This window comes from Macrotis lagotis, chromosome 3 (genome assembly GCF_037893015.1).
Source record: "Macrotis lagotis isolate mMagLag1 chromosome 3, bilby.v1.9.chrom.fasta, whole genome shotgun sequence".
NCBI lineage: Eukaryota > Metazoa > Chordata > Mammalia > Peramelemorphia > Peramelidae > Macrotis > Macrotis lagotis.
Genome location: NC_133660.1, coordinates 117,193,587 through 117,221,396, shown reverse-complemented (window position 1 = coordinate 117,221,396; position 27,810 = coordinate 117,193,587). Strand labels below are relative to the sequence as shown.

At 37.4% G+C, this 27,810-nt stretch overlaps 1 protein-coding gene across 4 annotated transcripts in view; it reads right to left on the bottom strand.

The window, feature by feature from the left end:
- The window catches only part of LRBA (LPS responsive beige-like anchor protein), an 832,197-nt gene extending 805,571 nt beyond the window's left edge, over window positions 1–26,626 (bottom strand). The window contains exon 1 of one of the 4 annotated variants that reach the window (XM_074229149.1): window positions 26,553–26,626. Coding sequence is in view for 3 of the 4 variants with exons in the window: in XM_074229150.1 (XP_074085251.1) it covers window positions 2,074–2,298 (225 nt within the window). In the remaining variant the exon portion in view is untranslated. Of the gene's footprint in view, window positions 1–2,073; window positions 2,314–19,234; window positions 19,281–26,552 lie in introns of those variants that run through there. The other 3 variants (XM_074229148.1, XM_074229150.1, XM_074229146.1) reach the window with 3 other exon arrangements.
- Window positions 26,627–27,810: the final 1,184 nt, after the last annotated feature.

The following is a 27,810-nucleotide window of genomic DNA, read 5'->3' as shown; positions in this document are numbered from 1 at the left end:
AAATAAATTAATATTACATTTCTTACTACTTTTCTGGTTTTATATATTAAAAATTATATTATGTTACATATATAATATCTATCTATAACTCTGATCAATGCAATGTGCAACTACAACTCCAAAGAATTAGCAATGAAGTTTACTACTCACCTTCTGATAAATAAGTGATTGATTCAAGACATACATTCCCTGACCTGGCCAACATACAAATTTGTTTAGTTTGCCTAACCAAGCACACTTGTTAGAAAGGTTTTGTTCCCTTTTCCCCCTAATTAGGATGGTAAATAGGAGAAGAAAGGGGCTAGCAGGGGGGGATTCCCTCCCCCCCAAAAAAAAAGAAAAGGAAAAAAATAGGAGTATTGAAGCATTTATAGAGATGCCAAAAGGAAATTCAAACAAGCATGTCAGCTTTGAAAGCTACATGTTGAAAACAGCACATAGATACTTTAATTCTAAATGTATACTTTAAGTGGTACATAAGTGACTTATTTTCATATACAATCCCCTTTACTTCAAAAACTTTGTACATGGAAATGATTATTTGGTATTTAAGGTCAAACTTTTTTAAAAAAATAAACTTGAGGGGTGGCTAGGTGACAGTGGATAAAGCACCGGCCCTGGACTCAGGAGTACCTGTTCAAATCCGATCTCAAACACTTAATAATTACCTAGCTGTGTGGCCTTGGGCAAGCTACTTAACCCCATTTGCCTTGCAAAAAAACCTAAAAAAATAAAATGAAATAAACTTGATCATAACCTGTCTAGTAAAAAATAAAAATGCAGAATTCAAAAGTGGTCAAAATGTGTCATTTGCTAACGTAAAACTCTTAGTTAAGAGGAAAACTCTAACTAATCCCCTGGACACTCAGAAACCATAAGGACCATTACAGGCCATCTAGTACAAAGCTATCCTTTCAACAGATGAGCAAGCAAGGACCCAGGTAAGTTAAAGGCCTTGGGCCGGCATCCCATGTCAAGCAAGTAGAAGGAGCCATAACAAGAGTCATCATGATTCCTATACAAAACTCAGTCAGTAACTTAGTCCTTGATAGATGCCAGTTGAGGCAACACATCTTTTAGAGACCTTTCTTTTAAACATAAGCCCAATATGCCAAAAACAACTTTACCCTATCTTTGTGATTTATATCAACCAGAAAGTATGGCCAGTGGTTGATATCTCCTAAAATTTTCTAGACTCTATGATGAAGGAGTCTAGAAGCTGATTTGAAAGAGTCTAAGAGTTGAAAAGAATGTGCACCTACCAAAATTTAAAAAGAAAAAATACCAAACCTTTTCTCATTGCCTTTTCTCATTTCTCCCCCATCCCCCCCAAGAGCTCTATCTTTACCCATTATGTATGCCTATGCACTTTCCTTCTGAGAGACTCTACCTAGTGTAGGTGAGCAAGCATGTATAATATATATATATATATATATATATATATATATATATATATACACACATACATTTCCTTTTTAGGTAAAAATAAAAAAGAATCAATAATGTGCGTGTATTATATATATATGTGTGTGTATGTATGTATATACACATTTCCTTTTTAGGTAAATATAAAAAAGAATCAATAACGTGCGTGTATTATATGTGTGTGTGTGTGTGTGTGTGTGTGTGTGTACACACACATTTCCTTTTTAGGTAAATATAAAAAAGAATCAATAACTTCTTGCGCTTCTGTGGAAGCAACCTGCTCAGTCATGTAAAACTTTGAAAAACTAAATCTGCAACATCTCAACTGTGCATGTGCCCTGAGATCCTGATGATATTGGGGAACGGATCACGGGGTGAAGTTCTTGTCCTCTTCGGGCGCTTCAAAAACAATGTAAAGACTGGCAAACCGCCTTCCGTGACAGGCGCGGAGTAAGATTTGGGGAAAATTGTAAAAGTGAAAATAAAATACAAAAATCAAGCAATAAATGAATCGGGGCGCTTCAGAAAGTTTTGCAGCCCGGCACGGAGGCCTCTGCTCTCGGGGAAAGCCTCGGGCGCGCGGGGCGCGCGGGGCGCTCCGGACCGGCCTCCCACCGGGGCCCCGCGCGCCCCGAAGCCCGAACTCACCAGGTTGAAGACGGTCTCCACGATGTCCCGGCGGGTCACCTCTCCCACCTCCACCAAGCCGCTGAGCACGGCGAACTTCATCCGGATGCCCCTGATGGGGATCCCGGGCTTCAGGGCCGGGGCGGCCGCGTCCCGGGGCGCCCCCTGCCCATCCCCCGCGCCTCCTCCGCGGTCGGGCGGCGGCGGCGGCGGCGGGGCCGGGGCCTGGCTCTGGGCGCCGGCCATCTGCCGGCTCCGGGGCCCCGACGGCGGCGCCCGCTGCCGGGGGCTGCCCGCGCGCGCTCGCGCCCCGAGGGGTCGGGGCGGCTCGGCCAGGTGAGCTGGGCGGGCAGGTGCGGCGGGGCGCGGGGAGCGGGTGGCGGCGGGGACAAGTTGGCCCTCCGCCGGGAGAAGGAACTTGGAGCCGAGTCGCCGCCCCGCCCCCGCGGGAGCCGGCGGAGGGGGCGGGGACAGGTAGAGGCGCAGGTGCCGGCGGGGGAGGGGCCGCGGCGCGGGCGCGAGCCGCCTCCCAAGTTTCCCCAGTCCCGGCCCCCCCCACCGCGGCGCGGCTTCCGGGGCCCGCCCCGCTCCGCGCGCGCGCTCAGCCCCGGAGGACGCTTCCGGCGATCGGCCCGCGGCCGGGGCCCGGGCGGCTCGGGCCGAAGCGCCTGCGGCTCCGAGCGGAGCTGCCGCGGGCCGCCATGACAGCGCGCCGCCGAGGCCCTGGCCGGGCGTGCGCGTGCGCGGCCGCGGGCGCGCGGGGGGGAGGGGAGCGCGGCCGCGCGGGGGCGCGCGCAGGTGGCGGCCAGGTGCCCCGCGGCCGCCGGACCACCTGCGTGCGAGGGAGCCTCCGAGGACGCGGGCCACCCCGCGTCCTAAAAGGTCTCCCTCCGAGTGGGGACGAGGAAGCAGCCTGGAGACCGCTCTCCCTCCTGGGCAGAGGGCAAGCTGCGGTCCCCAGCGCCAGGGACGGCGGGACCCAGCGGCCGCATTCCCGAGCCCGGACCCGGCCGCCTTTCTTTGCTCGCTCCTGTCGGAATCCCCTCGGCAGTGGGAATTTTCAAATGTTTCACACAGTTCGGCGTCCCGAACTTGTGCCAAGTGCCACAAAATGTACAGGAAAAAAAGCCAAAGTACTGCCCCTATTCCATCACTTGGATCTCGAAATAAACAGGAAGGTGGGGAGCAGGAAAGACTGCCTTCTAGAAAGGCAAGGTGATTTCACCCTTTTTAATACCCATTTTGTGCTGCTATTAAAAGAACCATGATTTTTTTTTTTTATTTAGAAATTTTAAATGAGTATGGGACCCCATTTGCGGTTTTCTCGGCAAAGATGCTAGACTGTTTTGTCATTTCCTTCTCTAGTTCATACTCCAGAAAAGGAAACTGAGCCAAGCAGGGTTTGCTGACTGTCTCCACTAGTGACTGGAACTTGGGAAAGTAAGCTTTCCAGGCTTGGCGTTCTTGCCCCCGCACCTCTTAGCTGTATCAACGTAGCTTTCTAGAAAACTGCTTAAATCATCATAGGATTTTGCTTGGTCAGATTTGGGGAAGTAGTGCAACTCGAATGTGTGCCATTTTCCAGTGTTCTAGACACAAAATCTATGAGTACTGTGTTCTGCATCTCAAAGATTTGTCACTGCATCAATAAAAGAGAGTCCAGACAATTATGTGAATGATCATAAGGTGTTTTAGTAAGATAGTCAAATAACTTCCTTAACCCTTAGTTTACTTACTCATAAAGATCTAGCAGCAGCTAGGTAAGGCAATGGAGCACCAACCCTGGAGTACCTGAGTTCAAATCCAGCCTCAGACATTTAATAATCACCTTGTTGTGCGGTCCTCCGGCAAGCCACTTAACCCCCCTTTTGCCTTGCAAAAACCTAAAAAGCAAACAAACCAAGATCTAGCTTCAGGGCACCCTTCTGACCAAGAAAAAAAAAAGGAGATTTAATTAAGCTCATGACATTGAATGCTCCCATGTAATTTTTAGTCCTTGGTACTAGTTCTGTCCTGTGAAGCAAAGCAAAACAGTTTGGGGAGAAGATAAATCAGTGTTCATGTGTGTCAATATTGAAAGCAGTTTTATCCTATTTTAAAATTTTTGTTTCTGCTGTTTTCTATTTATAGGAAATTTTTGAGACAAAAGTCTTAACAGTTAATAGATAGTTTCATATCCTGCTTTTTCCTTAATAAAGTTGTCCTACATAAACAAAATGTTGAGCCCAAACCATCAGACAGATGGAAGCAAATTTTGACTCTGCTACTTGTACCTTGAATGACACAGGGTAAATTACTTCTCCTATAGACCTCAGTTTCCTCATCTGTAAAATGAGGGGGTAAAACTATATGATCTCTAAATCATTTTATTATCTCTAAATCCATGATCTTTCTAGACTTTTGTTTAAATAAGGGTGACTGACTAGATTAAAGGTGTAATATTCACAAACAACAAATTTTCCAAATGCTTCCAGGAACCAGTCTAGAATATATTTGGGAAAGTTTAGCAAAATAAAAATGCAACGCAACATAATTTCTATTTGAGTTTGACACTATTAAACTGTGTAATCTGTAAGATCTTTTCCAGTTGTAAATCCTACAAGAGATAAAGTACAGTTTAACAGATTCATTTCAAGAGCCTTTATATTATCATCTTAGTTGTAGCATGTTTTCAACAACTTTGCAAAATTAGGAACATTCTGAGAAACAGGGTGGTTAGATATTTTTTAAATCAGGAAAAATCTGCCTCTCCCTCCTACCCAACTCCCACTTGAGACCAAAAGAAAACCAAAACCTCTGTTACAAACAGTAGAGTCAAGCAAAACGAATTTCTACAGTGACGTGAACATTGTGATTTTATTCTTTTACCCACTATTAAGAAGCATTGTAATCACTTTCAAGGTGGGGGGGGGGGTGCATAGTAGCATCAGTACAGGAACCCTGCCACATACAAGTTAACCAATAGAGATATTAGAAAGAAGGAATTCAATTTCATCCTGAAATGATGAAATTGATGTTGCCTTTGCACAACTTCTTAGCCTAAATTTTCTTATCTGTAAAATGGGGCTAAGTATACCTATTATAGTTACCATATACGATTCTTGGGAGGATCAAAAGAGATCTTTCTAAACACTGGAATATCATAAAATGGGCTCCAGAGAAATTTCCCAAACATTTGTGTTTGACCCTGTGCATTTTAACATTTTCATCAGTAGATAGGACATAGGTTTAGCTGGTGTATAGATTAAGACTAGGAGATTTCTTTCCGGGGGGGGGGGGGGGAGTAAGATTGGGGGAAAAATTGTAAAACTCAAATAATATCTTTAATAAAAATTAATTTAAAGAAAAGATTAGGAGTAATGAAATGCAATTCAGTTAAGTCAACTTCACAAGTATCTAAATTGGGCAAATTAAAACAACTATGAATATGACCTCATATTTGTGAACTACTCCAACCATTCTGGAGAGCTATAAGTAACTATGCCCAAAGAGCAATAATATTGGTAATATCCTTTGACCCAGCAATATCAATATCAATACTAGGCCTATATGCAGAAGAAATCATAAAAATTGTGTGGGGGGGGGAAATTCCACATGTTCCAAAATATTCATAGCAGCTCTTTCTATAGTAGCAGAGAATTGGAAATTGAGGGGATTTCTCATACAGAAAATGACTAATCTGTAAATATGTTAAAAGACAAATGCATATATATATATACATATACAAACACACACACACACACACACACACACACACTGTTCACTGTACTGTAGCTGAGGGGAGGGGGGTGAGAAGAGAGGGTGGAAGGAAATTATTACATACATATGCATATGGATGTATGTTGAAAATTTTTCAGAACATGTAATTGGAAAAATAAAATATCAATTAAAATACATATTTAAATTGGGATGGGAGGAGGCATGGACAGATAGCATTTTTTTTAAACCTAGGAGTTTTAATAGATTAATCTTAATATGAGTCAACAGGGTGGCATGGAGGCCAAAAAACCCAATTCTGTCTTCAGTTGCCCTAAGAGGAAGACAGCTTCCAAGGATAGGGAGGTAATAGTTGCATTGTACTCTGGACTCACCAGACCTCATCTGAAGCATTACCCATTTCTGGGTACCATGATTTAAGAACAGTATTATAAACTGCAGAATTGCCAAAGAGTGGCAACCAGGATAGTGATAGATCTTTTGGATCAGTGGAAAAAAATAGGTATGTTCATCCTGGAGATAAGACTGAAAGGTAAGGGATAAGAACAATATGACAGCTGTCTTCAAGTATTTGAAGAGTATGGTGGAGAAGAGGCACTATACTTGTTCCATTTGACACTAGAAAGCAAAACCAGTTTAGACTTGATGTCAGAAAAATCTTCCTATTTAAGGCTGCATTGACTGTGGGTTCCCTCTCATTGGATGTTTTTGATCTGAGACCAGATAACCATTTATTACAGTGGGAATTCCTGTGGTTTATGAATTGGACTAGATGATGGCCTGTGAATTTTCTTCCAAATTTAAAATTCTGAAACTCTTGGAGTGATATGTAAATGTCAGCTATAGTTATTATAGTAAAAGCTTTGAGGTGCTTATCTGGGTTCCCATTCTCCCTAAAGAATCAAATCCCTAAGGGGCGGCTAGCAGTGGATAGAGCACCAGCCCTGGAGTTAGGAATACCTGAGTTCAAATCCGGCCTCAGTCACTTAATAATTATCTAGCTATGTGGCCTTGGGCAAGCTACTTAACCCCATTGCTTTGAAAAAAAAACCCTTAAAAAAAAGAATCAAATCCCTAGAACTTTTCTATTACACCTACTAGGAGAAGGATATTTAGATTTTTTTTCTTATGCTATATAACTCATGAGCCTCTAATGGTAGGACTTTCCACAATGGTTATCAGTTGATTATTAGTCATAAGTATATTTTAGAAATGGGTGGTATAAAACAGCTCATCAAAAGTCTGTAAATATACTTGCCTATTACTATATATCATGTCTTTGGGGAATATGAACTGAATATTAGAAAGCATATGTAACAAAGTAATAACTCACTGAAGCCCACTCAAATGAGACAATTATTGAATTTTCAAGGTAGGACTTCCAAGGGAAGAACCAGGATGGTAGCATGAACCTAACCTGCTACCAGAGCCTTTCCCTACCAAAAATAGATGAAGCCTCTACTCTGACATTCAGACTAAAGATCCCACCAAGAAAAAGAGAAGATCCAAAGAAGTTTTCTACTGTAGACATTGTGGAGAATTTTCAATGAAGGGCTACCTCTTTGGGGGAGAAGGGGATGTAAAGTCCAAGAGGCAGGAGAGCAGCGAAAGCCAGCAGGAGGTTCTTAGTCACAGTGCAATCTAGGTCTGGACAGTTTAATAATAACAGAGGTCCCTGAAGCCAGATAGCAAGCCAGCAGGGAAGATCCCAACCCTAAACAAAGTCTGAACCCTGAGAGCACTAGGATAAAAGACAGGATTGGGTTGGGAACAATCTCTATTAAGTCAGAACCTGGACATAAAGGAGGAAACAAACCTCTGCAAAGGCAAGGCCTGGACTGCAGAGGCAGCACCTTGGCCAACAACAAGCCAGTGATCAGACCCTAGCCCCAGCAAAAAAGCTTGGATCTATACTCCATATACCCCAGGAGCAGAACTACAACAACAAGAATGAAACAAAAAAAGCTGAAAGAGCACTCACTATAGAAAAACTACTTTATAGACAAAGATGACAGCAATGCCATATCTGAAGAAGAAAGCAGGGAAAAATTACTCACAGGAGAAGTACCAAAATAGTCTATAAATTATACTCAAATAAAAAAGCTCATCAAAGAGTTTAAAAAAGAATTTAAAAACCAAAGAAGAGAGGAAGAAGAAAAATATAAAAAAGAAATGAAAGCCATGCAGGAAAATTGTGACAAATTGACCAAAAAAAATCAGCTCCATTTAAAGTAAAAATAGCCAACTGGAAAAGGAAACATAGAAGATAATTGAAGAAAATAAAATCCTAAAAAATAGAATTGAAGAATTAAAAGCTAATGAATCTATAAGACTACAAGATTCCATCAAACAAAATACACAAAATACAAAGATTGAAAAAATTGAGGAAAATGTAAAGTACCTTCTAGAGGAAACCAACTACCTGGAAAACAGATCCAGGAGAGACAATCATTGAATCACTGGACTACTAGAAAGCTTGAATCAAGAAAAGAACATGGAAAACATATGCAGGAAATTATAAGGGGAAACTGTCCCAATCTACTAGAAGAAGATAACAATATAACAATTGAAAGAATTCACAGAACCCTTCCAGAAAGAGACCCCAGGATAAAAACTCTAAGAGCTGTATAGCCAAATTCCAGAATCCTCAAATAAAAAAGAGAATATTGCAAGTAGCAAAAAAGAAAACAATTCAAATACAAAGAGAATACAATCAGACTAACACAGGACCTATCAGCCTCAACAATGAAGGATCAGAAGAACTGGAATTACATATTTCAGAGAGCTAAGGACCTAGGATTACACCCCAGAATGTACTACTCTGTAAAATTCAACATATACTGTCAGGGAAAAAGATAGATGTTCAATGAAATACAGGACTTCCAAAACTTCCTGACACAAAGACCAGAATTGAACAGAGAATTCAATCTCCAAATACATGACTGAATAGTTACATTAAAAAAAAAAGGTAAATGAAAAAGGGGACTGAAAAAACAAAATTGTATTAAACAAATGTTGATCCCTAAAAGGGGAGATATAACAATTCTAATTCTTTAGAACTTTGCTTCTCTAAGAAAAATTAGAGGGTAGAATATAATTGAAGAGAATGAACCTAAAGGATATGGTTATAATTGGGTATGGTCTCTCAGTTTAAGAGGTCCAAGATCGCATCACTATGTTTGAGCCAAAAAGCCCTGGGGGGAAAAAGCAAGAGTGTTAACTTCAAATTGTATCTCATTATAGTATGATTCACTTTAATCACCTTGTCTAATGAGGGCATCATAAACTGTGAGGATAGGAGACAATGTCTCTATTATTTATAAACATTTGTAAAGTTCTCAGTGAGACCTACAGAGCCTCCCAGTACTTGGTATTCTTCAGGTTACTTACAGTCAATTTGATCAGTGTCTTAACTAGGGATTAAGTACCCTGGACGGGGGCGGGCAGGGAGAGTAAAGGAGGAGAGAGAATTAGCCTTGATTCACTAAAGGAGGCGTTAAATACCCTGGGTGGGGTAAAGTGTGAAAGAAAATAGGCCTGGGGGAGGTGCACAAATAGTTCAAGAAATGGTAAGACAGGGGCAGCTAGGTGGATAGAGCACCAGCCTTGGAGTCAGGAGTCCCTGGGTTCAAATCCGACCTCAGACACTTAATAATTACCTAACTGTGAGGCCTTGGGCAAGCCACTTAACCCCATTGTCTTGAAAAAAATCTAAAAAAAAAATGATAAGACTTTGGATAATACTTTGGTTTGCAAGGTAGATTCTGTGTATTTGAAAGATACTTGAGAAGGGGGTAAGGTAAAAAATGTTTAATTTGATGCAATTTGGATCAATGCTGCTTATCAATCAAATGAACAATCTGTGATATCTTGATAACAATAGGATCTCATAAGCAATCAAATAATCAAACTGTGATTGATGAAACTTGATTAATAATATTAGAGCACCAAGGAAAGAGGCATAAAGATTTGTAATTATAGAGAGAAAGAAGGAATTCCGAGTACAGTTTATTCAATAGATTTAGCCCAGTGAGGGAATAAGATACATCATTCCCACTGGAGTTTAAAAATTAATTTACTCCACAGGGAAGGGAGGGACAGGGAGCAGGAAAGATGAGGGAAGAAGGGACTACTGAAAGTTAAATTTCTAAAAGTAAAGTCAAAGGGGAAAGGTAGTAAAATTTTGATGAGGAATAAGAGAAAAGGAAAGAGATAAATATAAATGAAGAAAGATAGCATGAAGGGAAATATAGAATTAGTCATCTTAACTGTAAATGTGAATGGGATGAACTGTCCCATAAAATGGAAGTAGATAGAAGAATGGATTAAAAAACAGAACCTTATAATATGTGGTTTACATGAAACATTCTGAAGCAGAAAGATGCACACAGGGTAAAGGTAAAACGCTGGAGCAAAATGTATTGTGCCTCAGTGGAAGTAAAAAATCAGGGGTAACAATCCTAATCCCAGACAAAGTAAAAGCAAAAATCAATCTCATTAAAAGGGATAAGGAAGGAAACTACATCCTCTTAAAAAGCACCATTGGGGTGGCTAGGTGGCCTAGTGGATAAACCCTAACCCATTCTTTATCTCCTCATATCCATCTCGACTTTCACAGCTTTCTTCCAAGCCAAGGTTTGAGGATATATGCTCCTTGAAAGACAGGCATTATGGGGTGGCTAGGTGGCGCAGTGCATAGAGCACCGGCCCTGGAGTCAGGAGTACCTGGGTTCAGATCTGGTCTCAGACACTTAATAATTACCTAGCTGTGTGGCCTTGGGCAAACCACTTAACCCCATTTGCCTTGCAAAAACCTAAAAAAAAAAGGCACCACTGATGGCTAGCTAGGTGGTACAGTGGACAGAACACTGGCCCTGGAGTCATGAATATCTGAGTTCAAATCCAGCTTCAGACACTTAATAATTACCTAACTGTGTGGCCTTGGGCAAGCCACTTAACCCCATTTGCCTTGCAAAAAAAAAAACAAAAAAAAGATCCATTGGTAATATAGCTATAACATTACTAAATATGTATGCACCATATGGTATAGCATCCATATTCCCAGAGGAAAATCTGAGTGAATTACAAGGAGACATAGACAGCAAACCTTTAATAATGGGAGTACTCAATTTCCCTCTTTCAGAACTAGATAAATCTAACAACAAAAAACAAAAAGGAAGTTAAGAAGGTGAATGAAATCTTCTAAAACTTAGGTATGATAGACCTCTGGAGAAAACTGAATGGGGATAGAAAAGAATATACCTTTTTCTTGAAAGTACACAGCACCTTCACCAAAATTGACCATGTACTAGGGCACAAAAACTTTAAAATCAAATGCAGAAAGGCAAAAATAATAAATACCCACTTCTCAGACCATGATGCAATAAAAATTACATGTAATAAAGGGTCAGAGACAGATAAACCAAGAACTAATTGGAAATTAAGTCACTTCATGTTAAATAATGGGTGGATCAAACATCAAATAATAGAAATAATCAACAATTATATCCCAGAAAATGATAATAATAAGGCATCATGCCAAAATTTATGGGATGCAGCCAAAGCAGTTTTGAGGGGAAATTATATTTTCCTAAATGCCTAGAGATCAATGAATTGGGTTTGCAACTAAAAAAGCTAGAAAAAGAACAAATTAAACAACTCTAATTAAATACCAAATTAGAAATTCTGAAAATCAAGGGAGAGATTAATAAAATGGAAAGAAAGAAAACCATTGATCTCATAAAACTGAGTTGATTTTAAGAAAAAGCCAATAAAATGGTCAAACCTCTGGTTAATCTGATTTAAAAAAAAAGAAGATAACCAAATTGCCAGTATCAAAAATTAAAAAAGGTGAACTAACCACCAATGAGGAGGAAATTAAAGAGATAATTCAGAGCTGAACTATATGCCAATAAATTGGACAACTTGAGTGAAATGGATGAATATTTACAAAAATACAAGAAAAAGTCTCCAGGTCCAGATGGATTTACAAATGAATTCTACCAAATATTTAAGGAACGATTAATTACTTGTCTACATAAACTGTTTAAAAAAAATAAGAGAGGAAGAAGTTCTGCCAAACTTCTTTTATGACACCAACATAGTGCTGATACCTAAGTCAGGAAGAACCAAAACAGACAAAGAAAATTATAGACCAATCTCCCTAATGAATATTGATGCAAAATTTTTTTAAATAAAATTTTATCAATGAGACTACAGCAAGTTATTACCAGAATACTACACCATGATCAGGTTGGATTTATACCAGGCAGGCAGGGATAGTTCAATATTAGGAAAACCCTCAACATAATTAAACATATCAATAGTAAAACCTACAGAAACATGAGATTATCTCAATAGATGCTGAAAAAGCCTTTGATAAAATACAGCATTTATTCCCATTAAATATAATATTTAATGGGAATAAACTCAGAGCATTTCTAATAAATTCAGGGGTGAAAAAAGGATGCCCATAATCACCATAACTATTCAATATAGTATTGGAAATGCTAGCAGTAGCAATAAGAGAAGAAAATCAAATTGAAGGAATTAGAATTGGCAATGAGGAAGCAAAACTTTCAATTTTTGCAGATGGATGATAAGATGGTATACCTACAGAACCCAAGAAAATCATCTAAAAAACTCCTTGAAACAATTAACAATTTCAGCAAAGTAGCAGGATATAAAATAAACCCACATAAATCAATAGCATTTCTACATATGAACAAAACCCAAGAACAGGAAATAGAAAAATTCCATTTAAAATAGCTGTAGACAACATTAAATGCTTGGGAATCTACCTCCCAAGACAAACTCAGAAACTGTATGAACACAATTACAAAGCTCTCCTCACCCAAATAAAATCAGATCTAAATAATTGGAAAAAATGTCAAACGCTCATGGTTAGGGTAGGGCTAATGTAATAAAAATGACAATTCCACTCAAATTAAATTACTTATTCAGTGCCATACCAATCAAACTATCAAATAACTACTTTACCAAGCTAGAAAAAATAGTAACAAAATTCATCTGGAGCAACAAAAGGGCCAGAATAGCAAGGGAACTGATGAGGGGAAAAAAATGTAAAGCAAGGTGGTCTAGTTCTACCAGATCTAAGACTATACAATAAAGCAGCAGTCATCAAAACTGCCTGGTACTGGTTAAGAAATAGAGTAATGTATCAGTGGATTAGGATAGGTTCAAAAGAAATGGCAATAAATGACTACAGCAATCTACTATTTGACAAACCCAAAGACATCAACCTCTGGTATAAGAACTCATTATTTGACAAAAATTGCTGGGAAAACTAGAAAAGAGTATGGTAAAAATTAGGCATAGATCTACATCTCACACCCTTTGCCAAAATAAGGTCAAAATGGGTACAGGATTTAGTCATAAAGAGCAACCTGTAGATAAATTAATAGACCAAAAAATACATTATCTACCTGATCTATGGAAAAAGGATAAATTTATGACCAAGCAAGAATTAGAATACATTATAAACTGCAAAATGAATGATTTTGACTATATTAAAAAGTTTTTGCACTAATAAAATCAATACTACCAAAATTAGAAGAAAAGCAGAAAACTGGGAATCGATCTTCCCAACCAGGAGTTTGATAAAGGTCTCATTTCTAAAACATATAGAGAATTGCATCAAATTTTAAGGTCACAAGTAATTCCCCAATTGATAATTAGTCAAAGGATATGAACAGATAGTTTTCAAATGGAGAAATTAAAGTTATATTCATAGCAGCTCTTTTTGTAGTGGCAAAGAATTGGAAATTCAGAAGATGCCTATCAATTGGGGAATGGCTAAACAAGTTATGGTACATGAATACTGTGGAATATTATTGTTCTATAACAAAGCATAAATGGTTGGACTCTAGAGAGCATGGAATGACTTACAGTATCTGATTCTGAGCCAAGGAAGTAGAGTCAAGAAAACATTGTACACATCAACAATATTATAAGATGAACCACCCTGATATAAGCAACACCACTTGACAGTCCAAACAGCTGAGACAACTATATTAGACTATTTGTGAAATATATTACCCCCAACCAGAGTCAGAAAAACAAAACAAAACAAAGCACACAGAAAAAAATACCCCTACCAAATCTGATGATCACTATAAAAATTATCTCTTTCATATCTCTTTCCCTTAATCCTAATTTCTCATGCCAAAAATTACTAATTTGTAAATTTGCTTAACAAAATATGTTTGTAAAATGCTACCTTGACTATTCCCTATTGGGGGAGGGGGTGATGGGAAGGAAGGGTGGAGGGAAATTTTGTAACTTGAAAAAATGCATTTACAATTGGATGAAAATTTAAAAAATAAAAAAAATTTCAATGTAAGTATTTACACCTTGGAAAGTGGCAAATGCTACGACTCATTGCATCATTGTTTGGTTGTTTGTCTAGATTTAAGAAAGTGTTAATGATGCAAATTAAACTTAAAAGTGAGTCTCCTACATTGGAAAACTGTCTTTTAAGCATTTGCCAGCACAACTGTCTTAAACAAAAGAGTAGCTTCTTTCCTATACTCTTTGTAGAGTTATGGTTCAGTCTTACCCTTGGCTTCCAATGCAGACAGTCACTGCTGTCAATACTATTGGTACTAGTTGGATGATACTTGGATAATGATGGGAAGATAAGAAGTACAAAATCTTTCAGACCTCTTTACCCAGCAAAAATAGAGAGAGGAGACCTAGGTGAAGAGCAATGTGAGGCTACAAATCTAAGAGGTTACTCCTCAAGTATAATTACTGGGTATTCCTCACTTACTTAAACTTCTGAAATCACTAGTCTAATATTTTGTAGACTACCTTTGGGTTTTGTCCAAATTTACACAGCAAAAGAATATTCTTTTGCAATATCACTACAATTCCATGGACTTTTCAGCTTAATCTAAAGCCTATGATTAATTGGCTGTTTTTGTTGACCTTCAATCTTGAAAAAGATAAAGAATTCAACTGAATGGTACTGGTATGATTTTCTACAGAGAGGTGTACATCACTAGAGGTTGTCTCTAACTTCAAATCATTGACTTAACAGTTTCAGAGTTCACAGTAGATTTTAGCCCATAAATTTATGAAAGCTGAATACTACTACTTTTTGCAGTTCATTAATGCCAACATAAAACTAAACTATCAGTATGAGCACAGTTGGTTAATGATATTTTTATTTAGTACTCTTCTCCAAATAGCCTCCAGAAATGATTGCAACTGTGGAGGAAAGTATATGCTATTACAACATGATTCTTCTCATATGTCATGAGTTCAAGGATCTACATTTTCATCAATAGAGTTCATCAATGGATTTCATCAATGGATTGTAAGCTCCATGGGGGGGAGGGAGTATTGTTTTGTTTTGTTTTTAAGGGTTTTTTTTGGGGGGAGGGGGTTGCAAGGCAATGGGGTTAAGTGGCTTGCCCAAGGCCACACAGCTAGGTAATTATCAATTGTCTGATACCGGATTTGAACCCAGGTACTCCGGACTCCAGGGCCGGTGCTTTATCCACTGCGCCACCTAGCTGCCCCTATTGTTTTTAATTTTATCCTATTCCTAGCAGTTATTACAGTGCTTTTCACATTGTAGGAACTTAATAAACATTAACAGATTGAATCAGATGTACTTTACAAGTTTCTCTCCAGTGTGACAAACAACTTTCAGGAACTGGCTATTCCATAAAAATAATTCATCCTGTGGTTACCAGCACTGCTGATGAGCTTTTCCAAAGTTAGCTAGATTAAGGGCAGCTAGGTGGCGCAGTGGATAAAGCACCGGCCCTGGAGTCGGGAGTACCTGGGTTCAAATCGATCTCAGACACTTGATAATTACCTAGCTGTGTGGCCTTGGGCAAGCCACTTAACCCCATCTGCCTTGCAAAAGAAAAAAAACCCAAAGTTAGCTAGATTAGTCCTCCAACAAGACCTGTTCTGATTTACCAAAGTCATACTCAGTCTTTCCAATTTAGTAGGCTTTCCTAGCTTGGTAGCTTGTTCTCCACTAGTATATCTGGTTGTAGTAATGTATTAGAATAGAACTTTAATGGGAAGTATATTATAATGTAGATTACAATGAAAACCATTTCACATGTCTATGCAAAAAAACCTTTTTCATTCAACATTCTAAAAGGAAAAAAATTGACCATATCAGCTCATTATGCTTAACTTGCATATCCTTTTTAGTGAAACTTGTCTCCAATTTTAAAGACATTGAACTTGACTATTGAGGATAGCAGGTTGCATTTACCATATTTTGTTGTGGAAAGATGTTTAAATGCTGGTTGGCATATTTCTACATATTTCCATCCTTTCTCATCATGCACATATGTAGTACATTATCATTGTGTATATCATGTCTAGCATGCCTTTGTAGTAAATTAGACAGTTGTATTCTCCATGGGATGCCACATGATCAAAATCCTTGTTTTCTCCATCTTGGCCCATGTGTCAGAACCAGAAGCCATGGAAGTACTTGCTTGTACTTGAGTATTTCTTTGATATGAAACACATTTGGCATATCAACACAGCCTCAAATAAGTTGTTACAATATGGTCCTTGTAAAATATGGAGCTTCACATGTCACATGTGCAGCCCAGGCTAAAGGATACAAAACCATCCCATGATTCCTTGGAAGTCTTGACTTTGATCTGGAATTTGTACCAATTCCACATAATTACATTAATAGGTCAACTAGTATGGGGGAGGGGAGGTTTGGGGGATGGGAAATCTCTTGGAACAGGAACGTAAATTGAGATTCTTTCCTATTAAAGCAATATCCCAGGGTCACTTCACTAAATAGAGAAAGGAGACCTTACTTTTCTCCACCAATCACCACACACTTTGTACCATTTTGTCTCTCATTTGTTCACCCATAACTGAACCCTTGAGGTTTTCCATGTTATTATATACAATGACTCTATTTTATATGACCATGCACCAAAAAATTCCATCAATGAGATCTGTTGTGGTCTATTAAAAGATTCCCCCTCTCCCAGTAATAGAATTAATCTTTCTGGGCCCATATGAACCATTTATATCATATAAATACCCAGTGGAATATTAGACTAAATGAATCAATCATGTCCAATTCTGTCATATCTGCAGATATACACAGATATAGCCTTTGTTTACTCAGTTTCTAAAGGAAAGCCCTCTTCTATTCAGATATCCACACTGAATTGATTTCATGACAGTGGCAAACACATATCCCTATTTTATCCCAATACAATATTAATGATTGCATAGCTGTTTAACAAGATGACCTTTGTTATATTTTTCAAGGAATCTTGTATAATTTCAACCATAAATAAACAAATAGCACAGAAGGATCTTATATTTTCAACATCTTTTAGTCACCTTTGTGACATTAAAGATATGATCTATTGTAGAATATTGCTTATGAAATCCTAGGTGTTTCCTTTAAAATGAAAAATTATATTGAATTAATGAAAAAGAAATGTATTAAGTGCTAATGAAATCTCAAGGACTATACTAAGTACTAGCAAATACAAGCAAGCAAAACAGGCCTTGTCCTCAAGGAGCTGATATTTTAATGATGGAGGGGTGGCTAGGTGGCATAGTGGATAGAGTGCTGGTCCTGGAGTCAGGAGTAACTGAGTTCAAATCCAGCCTCAGACACTTAATAATTACCTAGCTGTGTGGCTTTGGGCAAGCCACTTAACCCCATTTGCCTTGGAAAAACCTAAAAAAATATATACTACTATTTTAATGATGGAAAACAGCACACAAACTTGAAAAGGGTAGAAAAGCTATATACATTGTCACAATTTGGAAATAACCAAGAAGTAAGTGTTGATCTGCATTATGAACATGATAAGAGCACATCAAAACCCAGGATTATTGGAACAGCATCCAACTTCTAGGCAAGACTGGAATGGAGATAGTATAGTTTGGAGATGAGAGGCAATACATAGTGGACTAAGCTCAAGGAAAGAGAAGGCAAAAGTTCATTTGTTAAAGCCTAGGGTCTCAGAGAAAGAGTCCAACTTGTGGTAAATGAAGACTGAAAAGGATAGCCAGAGGAAATACAGCATTGTTTATTAAAACTGCCTTTCAAATTTTAGCAGTCATTTCAAGTTATGTCATCCAGTCCAGGTGACAATGAAAAATATTTTGAATATGATGTATAAGTTTAAAAAAACTCTAGATTTGTGGTTGTATATTTGTGTTCCTATTCTTTTTATGTGGAAATGTTCATGTTTGACAAGTCAATAATAAAAATTTGAAATAAAATGATAAAATGAGGAATTGATCTTAAGATTCCTTATTCCTCTCAGATTCTATGAACTTTAGAGCTTGCAATAGTTTGCAACAGAAGCAGTCAAACAGAAAGATCTGCTACTAGAGTAAGAAGAGTCTAAAGAAACCAAGCAGAAAAAATCAATTTGCTATTGATCTGGTTGTCCTCAGTGGATATGAAAAGTCAAATACCTAATGAGCAACCCTATTACCACTGTCCCATTGAGACAAGAAACCTAGCCTCTTGACTGACTACATTTATTCTTTCTTTATAGAAAGCTGATGTATGAGGTAGAATTAAAGTTCCTCTAGAAGCAAAGTTCCTCTAGTGAAGAAAGCAAATTGCAAGTCAATGATTCCAGGGCAAAGCAGAAGAGAAGGGTAGGGATTGGCAAAGGGTCCAACCCCTGTGGCCTCCTCTAGCAGCTGTGCAAAACTTGTAATTCTACTTCTCAATACAACTACGGAAAAAATTCGGGTTCTTTTGGCCAATACCCTCTGTATTTTTGGTTTTTTTCCTCACTCTATTTACTATGGGAACATAGATTCAACTCAATATTTTCTTCAAGGACAACTGTTGTAAGATTGTGTATTGACATTGTAAGTGATTCCACTATCTAATGTGGATGAGGACAAACACATGGGACTCCACCCTCATGTATAACCATGAATCATTAACCATGCAACCTGTCTAAGATTGGCGATAAATGTATCCTGTTCCACAATTTAGTAGGACATGGAGTATGTTGCTTATTTGCTTCCTATGAGAGAAAAGCTATTAAGGCCTATTTTCATTTTAAATCATAGTATTTTATTAACTAGGAGCATTCTATCCAAAAAAGCAAAGAAGTTGATAGCATAAGTCAGTATTGCATTATATTTATATTGCATTATATTTGCAACTTATATTATATTGCATTATATTTAAAACAAAACCTCAAAGTGAAACCTGGTTTCCACAGTTCCAATGATTCCCAGCCATAATTTGTTTATTTCATATTTTTTTTACTTCTAAAAGTACTGCATGGAATATATTTTTTAGATATTATTGAAACCACCTTTATTTCCATATGTATCCCTTCTCCTTCCCAACCTAAAGCCATATGCCCTGTTAAAAAGAAGAAAGAGGAGAGAAAGAGAAGGAGAAGCGAAGTTTAAAAAGCAGTTGGACAAAATCTTACAACATACCTACCAGGTCTGACAGTATCATAAGCTATACCTCTATAAAGAAAGGAGGGAGATATAGTTTCTCTTTTCTTCTCTGAAAACAAAAAAATGGTTATTATAAACACACAGTATTCTAATTTGTTGTTTCAGTTTACATTGTAGTCGTTATAATAATTTAGCTTTAGGACAAAAATGAATAAGATTTAATTTGTCTTAAGAATGTCATGGTCTGGAAACAATGTAAAGAATAACAGACTACCTTCTGTGGGAGATGGGGGAGGGAAGCAAGATTAGGGGGGAAATTGTAAAACTCAAAATAAATAAAATCTTTCATTAAAAAAAAAAGAATGGGGGCAGCTAGATGACATAGTGGATAAAGCACTGGCCCTGGAGTCAGGAGTACCTGGGTTCAAATCTAGTCTCAGACACTTAATAATTACCCAGCTGTGTGGCCTTGGGCAAGCCAACTTAACCCCATTTGCCTTGCAAAAAAAAAAAGAATGTCATGATCCTGACTGGGTATCATTGAGGATACTTGAGGAAGGTCACATTTTTAAATTAAATCTTATCTATTAGTTATTTCTCCATCACTTTCTTGTATCTAGACAAAAAACAAAGCAATTAGTCCATACCTACTTTGTAAAATTTACTCACATGTAAATGCTTAATGGAAAATTTAACAATGTACTCTTTTTTATTTTTATTTTTTTGTTTTTTGGAAGGTAGTGGGGTCAAGTGACTTGCCCATGGTCACACAGCTAGGTAATCTTTAAGTGTCTGAGGGCAAATTTGAACTCAGGTCCTCCTGACTTAAGGGTTGGTGCTCTATACACTTACCCACCTAGCATCCCCTAGCAACATACTCATGATCTAATCCAATTCTGTCCTAGTTACTGATTTGGAGTGCAGGTTTCTTAAGACACCCACAGAAAAACTCAAAGCAAGAGATTCTCAAGAGAGCTAAATTTTGTTTTAAATATAATGCAATACTGACTTAAGCTATCAACTTCTTTGCTTTTTTGGATAGAATGCTCCTAGTTAATAAAATACTATGATTTAAAATGAAAATAAGTCTTAATTGGATTGAGTTTTGATTTTGGATAAATGAAAGAACCACCCAATGGAAACAATTTAACATGTATCTTATATGTTAATATTGGAGTATTGGCAATGTATACCATGGAAACAAGACTAACAAATTGCCTTCTGGGGGAGGGGGAGGGAGGGAAGCAAGAAAAAGGGAAAAAAATGTAAAACTCTAAATAAAATCTTTCTTAAAAAAAAAGATTGGAGTATTGGGGGCAGTTAGGTAGGTCAATAGATAGAGCACAGGCCCTGGAGTCAGAAAGACCAACTGAATTCAAATCTGGCCTCAGACACTTAAGCTGTTTGGTCTTGGGCAAGTCACTTAACCCCACTGCCTTGCCAAAAAAAAAAAGAGTAGAGTATTGGTGTTCTTTTACTTAATTTATATTCTTTTGATGGAATTGGATAGCCAATTGATTAAAACCGTTTGCATAGATTTTTTTTGTTGCTGCTATTTTTTAAATAATTTTGCTTCATACTTATCAGAAGTTGAGGGGGGAGGGAAGAATGCAGCATGGAAACCAGCTCTTAGCAGCTCTAACCAGTTTCCATGAGTCATAGCGATAGAAGTTCAGAAAGCATAACACATCCAAGTTCTATAACTTGCTGCAAGATAAGTTAATTATGAGAGCATTGTAGAATATAAGAAAAAAGGAAATAAAACTGCCTCACCGCCATCAAGAATATAGGCCACATTCATTTTAGTACTCTCTCTTTTTTCATTGTAAAGCTGGGAACTAAGAATATGTTTCTGTCTTTCACTATTTTCTCCACATGTTTCAAATAGATAAAACTTCACTAGAAGGATCAGTTAGTTATTACTGAAGAGAATAGTTTCATGCAGAACAAAAACATAGTCACCTAAAGAAACACCATATCTTGGGGGATTAAATCATTCTCAATATGACTTCCCCCCCATATTGTATTCTTAGTTATTAATAGAACAAAGATTCATTTTGGAGTCTATGTTGACACAGTTATGAAGCAAGCATAACAAGTGAACAAACAAGTTTTGCTAGTTTTAAAAGATTTATTTTTAAATATATGAGTTAAATACATTTTTAAATAAGGTTTTGAAAGTCATCTAATACTTAATTGGTAGGTATTTCTTCATAGAGCTGACTTGTGACCCTAACTTGAATTAGGGCTACTTAAAGTATTATAATTACATTTGTGATGATTTCAAATTAAGTTGAAGTTACCATTGACAGAAAAGGAGGGGGGGGAAGAGGTTTTCTGAGCAAATTAAGTGCAACCAAGGGTACTGTCTAACTTATGAAGATAAATAGAACAATTTTCAAGTAGAGCTGGCAGAGTCATAATTAACAATGTTGGTACCTGAGTCCTGCTGAGGTTCACCTGCGGCTATGACCCCAAAGAGGAAAGCAATCCAAGGAAGAAGAGGTAACCAGATACATATGTATATGTATAATATACAATGTACATATAAAGAAAGTCCTTAGCATCTGAAATCTGGAGATTTATATTCAAAGCCATGTTCTTCCTATGTGACCTTGGGGAAGTCACTTAATTTCCCTAGGCAATAGTTTTCTTTGTAAAATGATGGTTTGGAACTACATAGGCTCTATTGTTCCTTCCAATTTCAAAATCTTCAATTTGGATCAGGAGAGAGCTTATGGTGGCCAGCAACAATACTTCGATGTAATCAGAGGCCAGGGACTTGGAGTGAAGGAGCAGCAGGTAAAGTAGAACACAATATGCTCAGCCATTGGCAATCAAAGGTGAGATTCAGCTCTGGCTCACCTGCCTTACCTCTGCATTACCCTGGATGAAATAAAGTGAGCCCCAGGAGGCTATTGTGGAACTTTCTAAATTTCCTGGTCCTTGATGCAATGGGGAAACCTTGGCCTTTTTGAGCCAATCCATATTTGGCCACTGGACCCAGATGCATAGTAGAAAATGAGGCTGATGACTTCGCACAGCACCCTCGCTTAAATTCAATTCACTTTCAAGTCTTGGTCCTCTTTGAGAATAAAGTACAAACAACAATAATAAATTTCCTGCTAATATGCTAATTGTACCCACTACTTATACAAACTGAAATTCAGACTTATCTGGATATGTCCAGTTCACCTAACATGGAAGCACCCATTGAAGGGACTGCCAAGAGAAGGAAGTATGACTTCTCCACCTTTCCACTACTACCATATTGATTATCTGGGGCAAAACAGCATTTTTCTGTTTTTGGTGACTTGTCCTCCTTGACTTTATGCAGCATTTGACAATGTCAACTGCCCTCTTCTTCTTAAACTATTTTCCCTTGACTTCTCTGACAATATGTTATTTGTTTCCTTTCTGATTCCTGAATTGCTCCTTTTCCTGCTTTATTCAATAGGGCTTTTTTTCCATTCCATATCCTTCCTCCAAAGATCTTCCCTCAGTGAAGATCTTAAAAAATATGGGTAGATGAAACTGTAATTAGCACAGCAACTATACTCCAGCAAAACTGTCTTGGCAAATACGCTAAAACAAGTTGAACCTGAGAGGTCTCAAACCTATTGGGGAGTTAGGGGCTGCCCACACCAAGCATATGAAGACTTTCTCAGACAGAATGGGTGGATGAGAGCCCACTATTCCAAAAACCATGAAGGTGGTTGAAGTAGGTGCTGTGAAGTGCTTTGAACTTTGTCAGGCATCAAAAAAGCCAAAGTTATCCACTGAATCCTTTTGTCTTGCCACTGGACTTTTAATGCCTCTGGAAAAGAGAGTGAGGTTAATGACTGTACAACTCTGTCTCACTTAAATCCAATTCTTGTACAAGTCATCACCCAGGATGTCATTGACCCTCCAAAAATAGAGTCCAAGCAACAGTCTTCCGAGTCATCCAGAATCATTAGCCCTTCAGTGTAACTCATGCAATTTGATTAACCAGAAAATGAATACTAAATGAAGACTGACATTTTCTGGCATTTAAAATAAATTTATTTATTAACTGTGTAACCAGGGGCCTCTAAGCCCCTTAGAGTCAGCAGGGCCCTGAAGTCAGCAGGACCTGAGTTCAAATTTGGCCTCAGATACTTAATAATTACCTAGCTGTGTGATCTTGGGCAAATCACTTAACCCTAATGTCTTGCAAAAAACAAAACAAAAAAAAAATGTGTAACCAGGTTTCCAACCCAGTCTGGGACATTTTGTATGTTCTAGAGTATGTAGAAGAGGACATGACTCCAGAGTGGTGAGGAGAAAATCTAAATATTGCAAAATTGCATAAGAGTTTTGCAGAAATGGTGTCAAAGCTTCTTTAGGTGAGTGATAAGGTGAGAAAGCAGTAGACAAATGAGGAACCATCTTCACATTTCTTACCTCCTAGAGACTCCCAGAATGGACTTCTATGAATAAGTTTGGACTCTTTCTTGTTTTAAGCTGAGGTCTCATAACACTCCCAGCTAAAGAATTCATTCACTCTTGTATATTTTCTGGTATATTCTAATCTGTAAAATCCCAATTTCTGTTGGCTGTTTTATTTTAATAAAAATATGTTTGTTTATTGTCATTTGTGATGACCAGCATTTGGTGGAAAGGAGATAAGATGTCAAAGGAATACTTTCTCCATTAAAGAGACCAAGGATCTTCTTTCACACCATGACTAATATGGATATATGTTTAATATGAATGCAAATATATAACCTAAAAAAATGTAAAATAATGATCAGGAAAGTGGATTTCTTATTGAATCCATAAACATTGTTCTCTTAACCAGAGATATATGAGGACAGATATATGCAATTCTAGCCCCATATCCTTCTCACTGACAGGAAAAAGAGCTCCTAGCCTCAAGAATACCTAAGATCTACTTGCCCCTCCCCCTAGCTATCAGTGCTGGAAGTAAAGGACAGAGATTCTTAACTCTGCTCCTATCTGCATAGGAGGGCTAAGATCAGATCATATCTATCCACGCAATCTTTACATTTAGGTAACCTACACATACTACCTATCTTACATAGTCACATATTTTACAGATGTAATATAAAGTATTGCTTCCTCATTGTGTTCTCTCTGCAAGTAACCTGAGTCTTGGATGGGGGGGGGGGGGGGTAGTGAAAGGAGAAGAGACTGTGCTGAATTTCTACTAATCATGTAAGCAAAAGAATAATTACTAATGTCATTTCCTTCTCCATACAGCTTCCTGATCATTCACTCCCAAAGTATCTTAGGGTGCAAAGTTTCATTAGTTGTTTTTTTTTAAAGGTATAAGACCTTTCTACCAGAAACATAGATTATCTAGGATTTTCTCATTTTTATGCTCAAAACAATTTTTAAAAAAAAATGTAGACAAATAATAAATAGAGTGAAAAATCATATCCCTAGAGAAGACATGAGAAGGCCATGGGGACTTTGGGGAGAGAAAGACTATGGCTAGGGAATGTTACATATCCTGTTATCTGAGGCCTTTGTGTTTCATTCTGCTGAACTGTTTTTCTTTGTTACAAGGGAGGGCTCATTTGGTAGTGGAAGATATATTTGGAAGTGATTATGATGTAAAAACAAAAGGCATCAGCAAAATTTAGTTACAAAACCAAAACAGAACAAAATATAGTGAGCCAAGTTCTCATCAGTGTCATAAGAAATAATCCAGGTTGAGTTTATGTGAGGCTACTGAATCAAAAGTTTGCCTACAGCTTTTCTGTTTATTCTCTGTTTATTCTATGCCTTCCCAACATCAGTGTGTTCACTATCAGTAGTAATATTATTATATGCTCAGTGGTATTCTTGAGTTATTGTGATTTCTTAAGCATCTAATTGATTACCACCTTAAGCAATGTAGGAACTGGAGTACCTAGAAATACTGAAATTGGAGACTTATGAAATATGTTAAATTTAATCACTAGCTCTGAGAAGCTGTCCATATGATCCTTTTAATTAAATAAACATTCTGTAGTAGTGTTCTAATGATTATGTCCTCATATAATACTCATGCATTTAGCCTATTATCTCTGATTCTCCAATTCATGGCATAATAAATATGTTGCAGAAGAAGAACCAAAATAATTTTGCTAAGAACATCAACAGAAAACAAACTTTAAAAATGAGCTAACACTTTCTTAATCTATAGAACATTAGTAGGAAATTTCTTCATACTTTTTCTTTTAGGTTTTTATAAGGCAGTGGGGTTAAGTGACTTCCCCAAGGTCACATAGCTAAGTAATTATTAAATGTTTGAGGTCAGGTTTGAACTCAGGTCCTTCTGACTCCTGGGCCAGTGCTCTATCTATTGTGCCATCTAACAGTCCTCTACATTCTGCAAAAACATTGCTATCATTGAGATAGGCTAAGAAAGTTGCTGGAAGAAACTATAGAGATGTTTTACAATAGAATGTTAGGAAAATCACTTCTATAAAGAAATCATGAAATGTGTACCTGGGATATCAAAGACATGCAAATACAAAAATCATGTATAATCAAGATTCAGGCATTAATAATAATGACTTCTGGTGGTAATATCAGGGATCTTTCTTTTGGACCTACTATCTCCTCTGCTCTAGATAATTCAGTAGAGGATTCTTCTGAGTTTTTTCCCTATTTCCCACTAAATTTCATCTCTCTATCCTAGCAGGTCCTCAACTATAAAGGTGCCTTTAAGGTTACTTAATACCTATTTAACCTCTACTGGGAATGCTGTAGTTAGTAAGGATCTCCCTCAAAAGGAAAGTTACATCTGGGACCCAGCTTTTTTATCCATTTCCATCATCCATCAAGGAGTGCTGTGGTTAATTATCCCCTCCCCAATAGGAAGAGGCATAGCTTTTTAAGTCTGTTATTTCAGTCTCCTACTCTATAGCTGAAATGTAATCCTCCTTGTCAACTGCCACATTGTCCTCCATTTCATGCTGTGATTATTAAACCTCTCATCACCGTTATCAATATGCATTTATTAAGTACTACTCTTCATCAGACACCTTGCTAAGCATTAGGGATAAAAAAAAAGGGAAAAACTCAATCCCTTTCCTCATTAAACTTATAATCCTTAGCCAGTTTTTTCAGTCATAACTATGAGGTTCTCTTTGCCTCTTCTCAGTTAACCTCAGTCAGTGGTTAAGTTCTTCCTCTCAACCTGACTTCACCAGAAAGTAAAAGAAATTCAGCTGATGAGTAGGTCTACTATTTGAATTCTTTTTAGAAATTTCCTGTTAACTCTTTTCTTCTCTTCTCTGAATGTGTTGACACTTCTAAACCCCTCAGAGTTTCTCAAATAAAATTCTCATCTAATATGGTCAGAAAATTATTTTAGTTCTTACCTTTTTTAGTCAAATATTCTAAGAGATCTACTTCCTCAAATAGAAGAAGAATTACATACTGTGGTGAGAAATTTATTTTTAACTCCACGTCTATCCCATCATGCACTTCTGTAATATGCAAAAAGCAAAGGTCAGGCAGTCTGGCTAAAAACAAAGGTTGAAGTCTGATGATCTTAGTCTAAAATGCCCCTCCAACACATCATAGCTTGCTGTCTCCTACATAACTCTATACTTGGTTAACTATTAGGCCATTTACTGTTAACATAGTTAATATTAGTAAAAAATAAAAACTATTAGACTGACAAGTTCTAACCACTAATCTATTTGACATGATTTCTGACAAATCATGCCAGTAGACTTGGATCAATCAGCAACTGCAAATATAAAATCTTCTGCCTCAAAAAAAAAAACAAAAGACAAACTCAAAAAAAACAAAAACAAGAAAAACTACTAAATGCCCCTAGAATAGGAGAATAAAATTATATTCATTTTACAGCATTTTAGAGGATATACCCCTCTATCATATAGAGAGTATGCTTGTAGCATAGAAATGTTTCCTAAATCAGCTATTTAAAAGAAACAAAAGTTAGCAAAATTTTGCTGCTGTCATATGAGACAAATTATGTCTACTTTTGTTTTACATAATGTTCTCTATCTTTCCTTTCAAACCTCTCTGCCCAAAATATTTCATCATATGATGACTACAACATCAAATGTCAATTACCCACTGTGAAATATTAAAAACATTAGTTTTAAAATTCTAATCAAGAATTGATTCAATCGTAGAAAATAGTGCTTTTGTTAGGTTTCAAAGAACTTCTCTTTGTTTTATTTTTAACTTTTTATTAGAAGCACTTCTGTGAAGATTCATAGTGTAATCTGTTCCCTAGTTTACATTGACTTGTTTTACAAAATAATAATTACTTAAAGTTTCAGAAAATGTTATTCCCTTCTTTGAGACAAATCTGTTGAGAGTAAGATTTACTCAGTGTTCACAACCTCCCTTCTTTCCCTTTATTATATTAGATCCTTTGTGTATCTTCACGTGGTATTATCAATAAATAAATAAAAATTAAAGCTATGGTGACATTTTCCCTGGTAAAATTGCTATTTTACACACACACACACACACACACACACACACACACACACACACACAGACAAATACAATAACATCTAAACAGTGTCTCAAAAGTCAGTGTAGTTTTAAGCTTTGTTAGTTTTAAAATGCACTAAGATTTTGGGGTCACCCTGTATA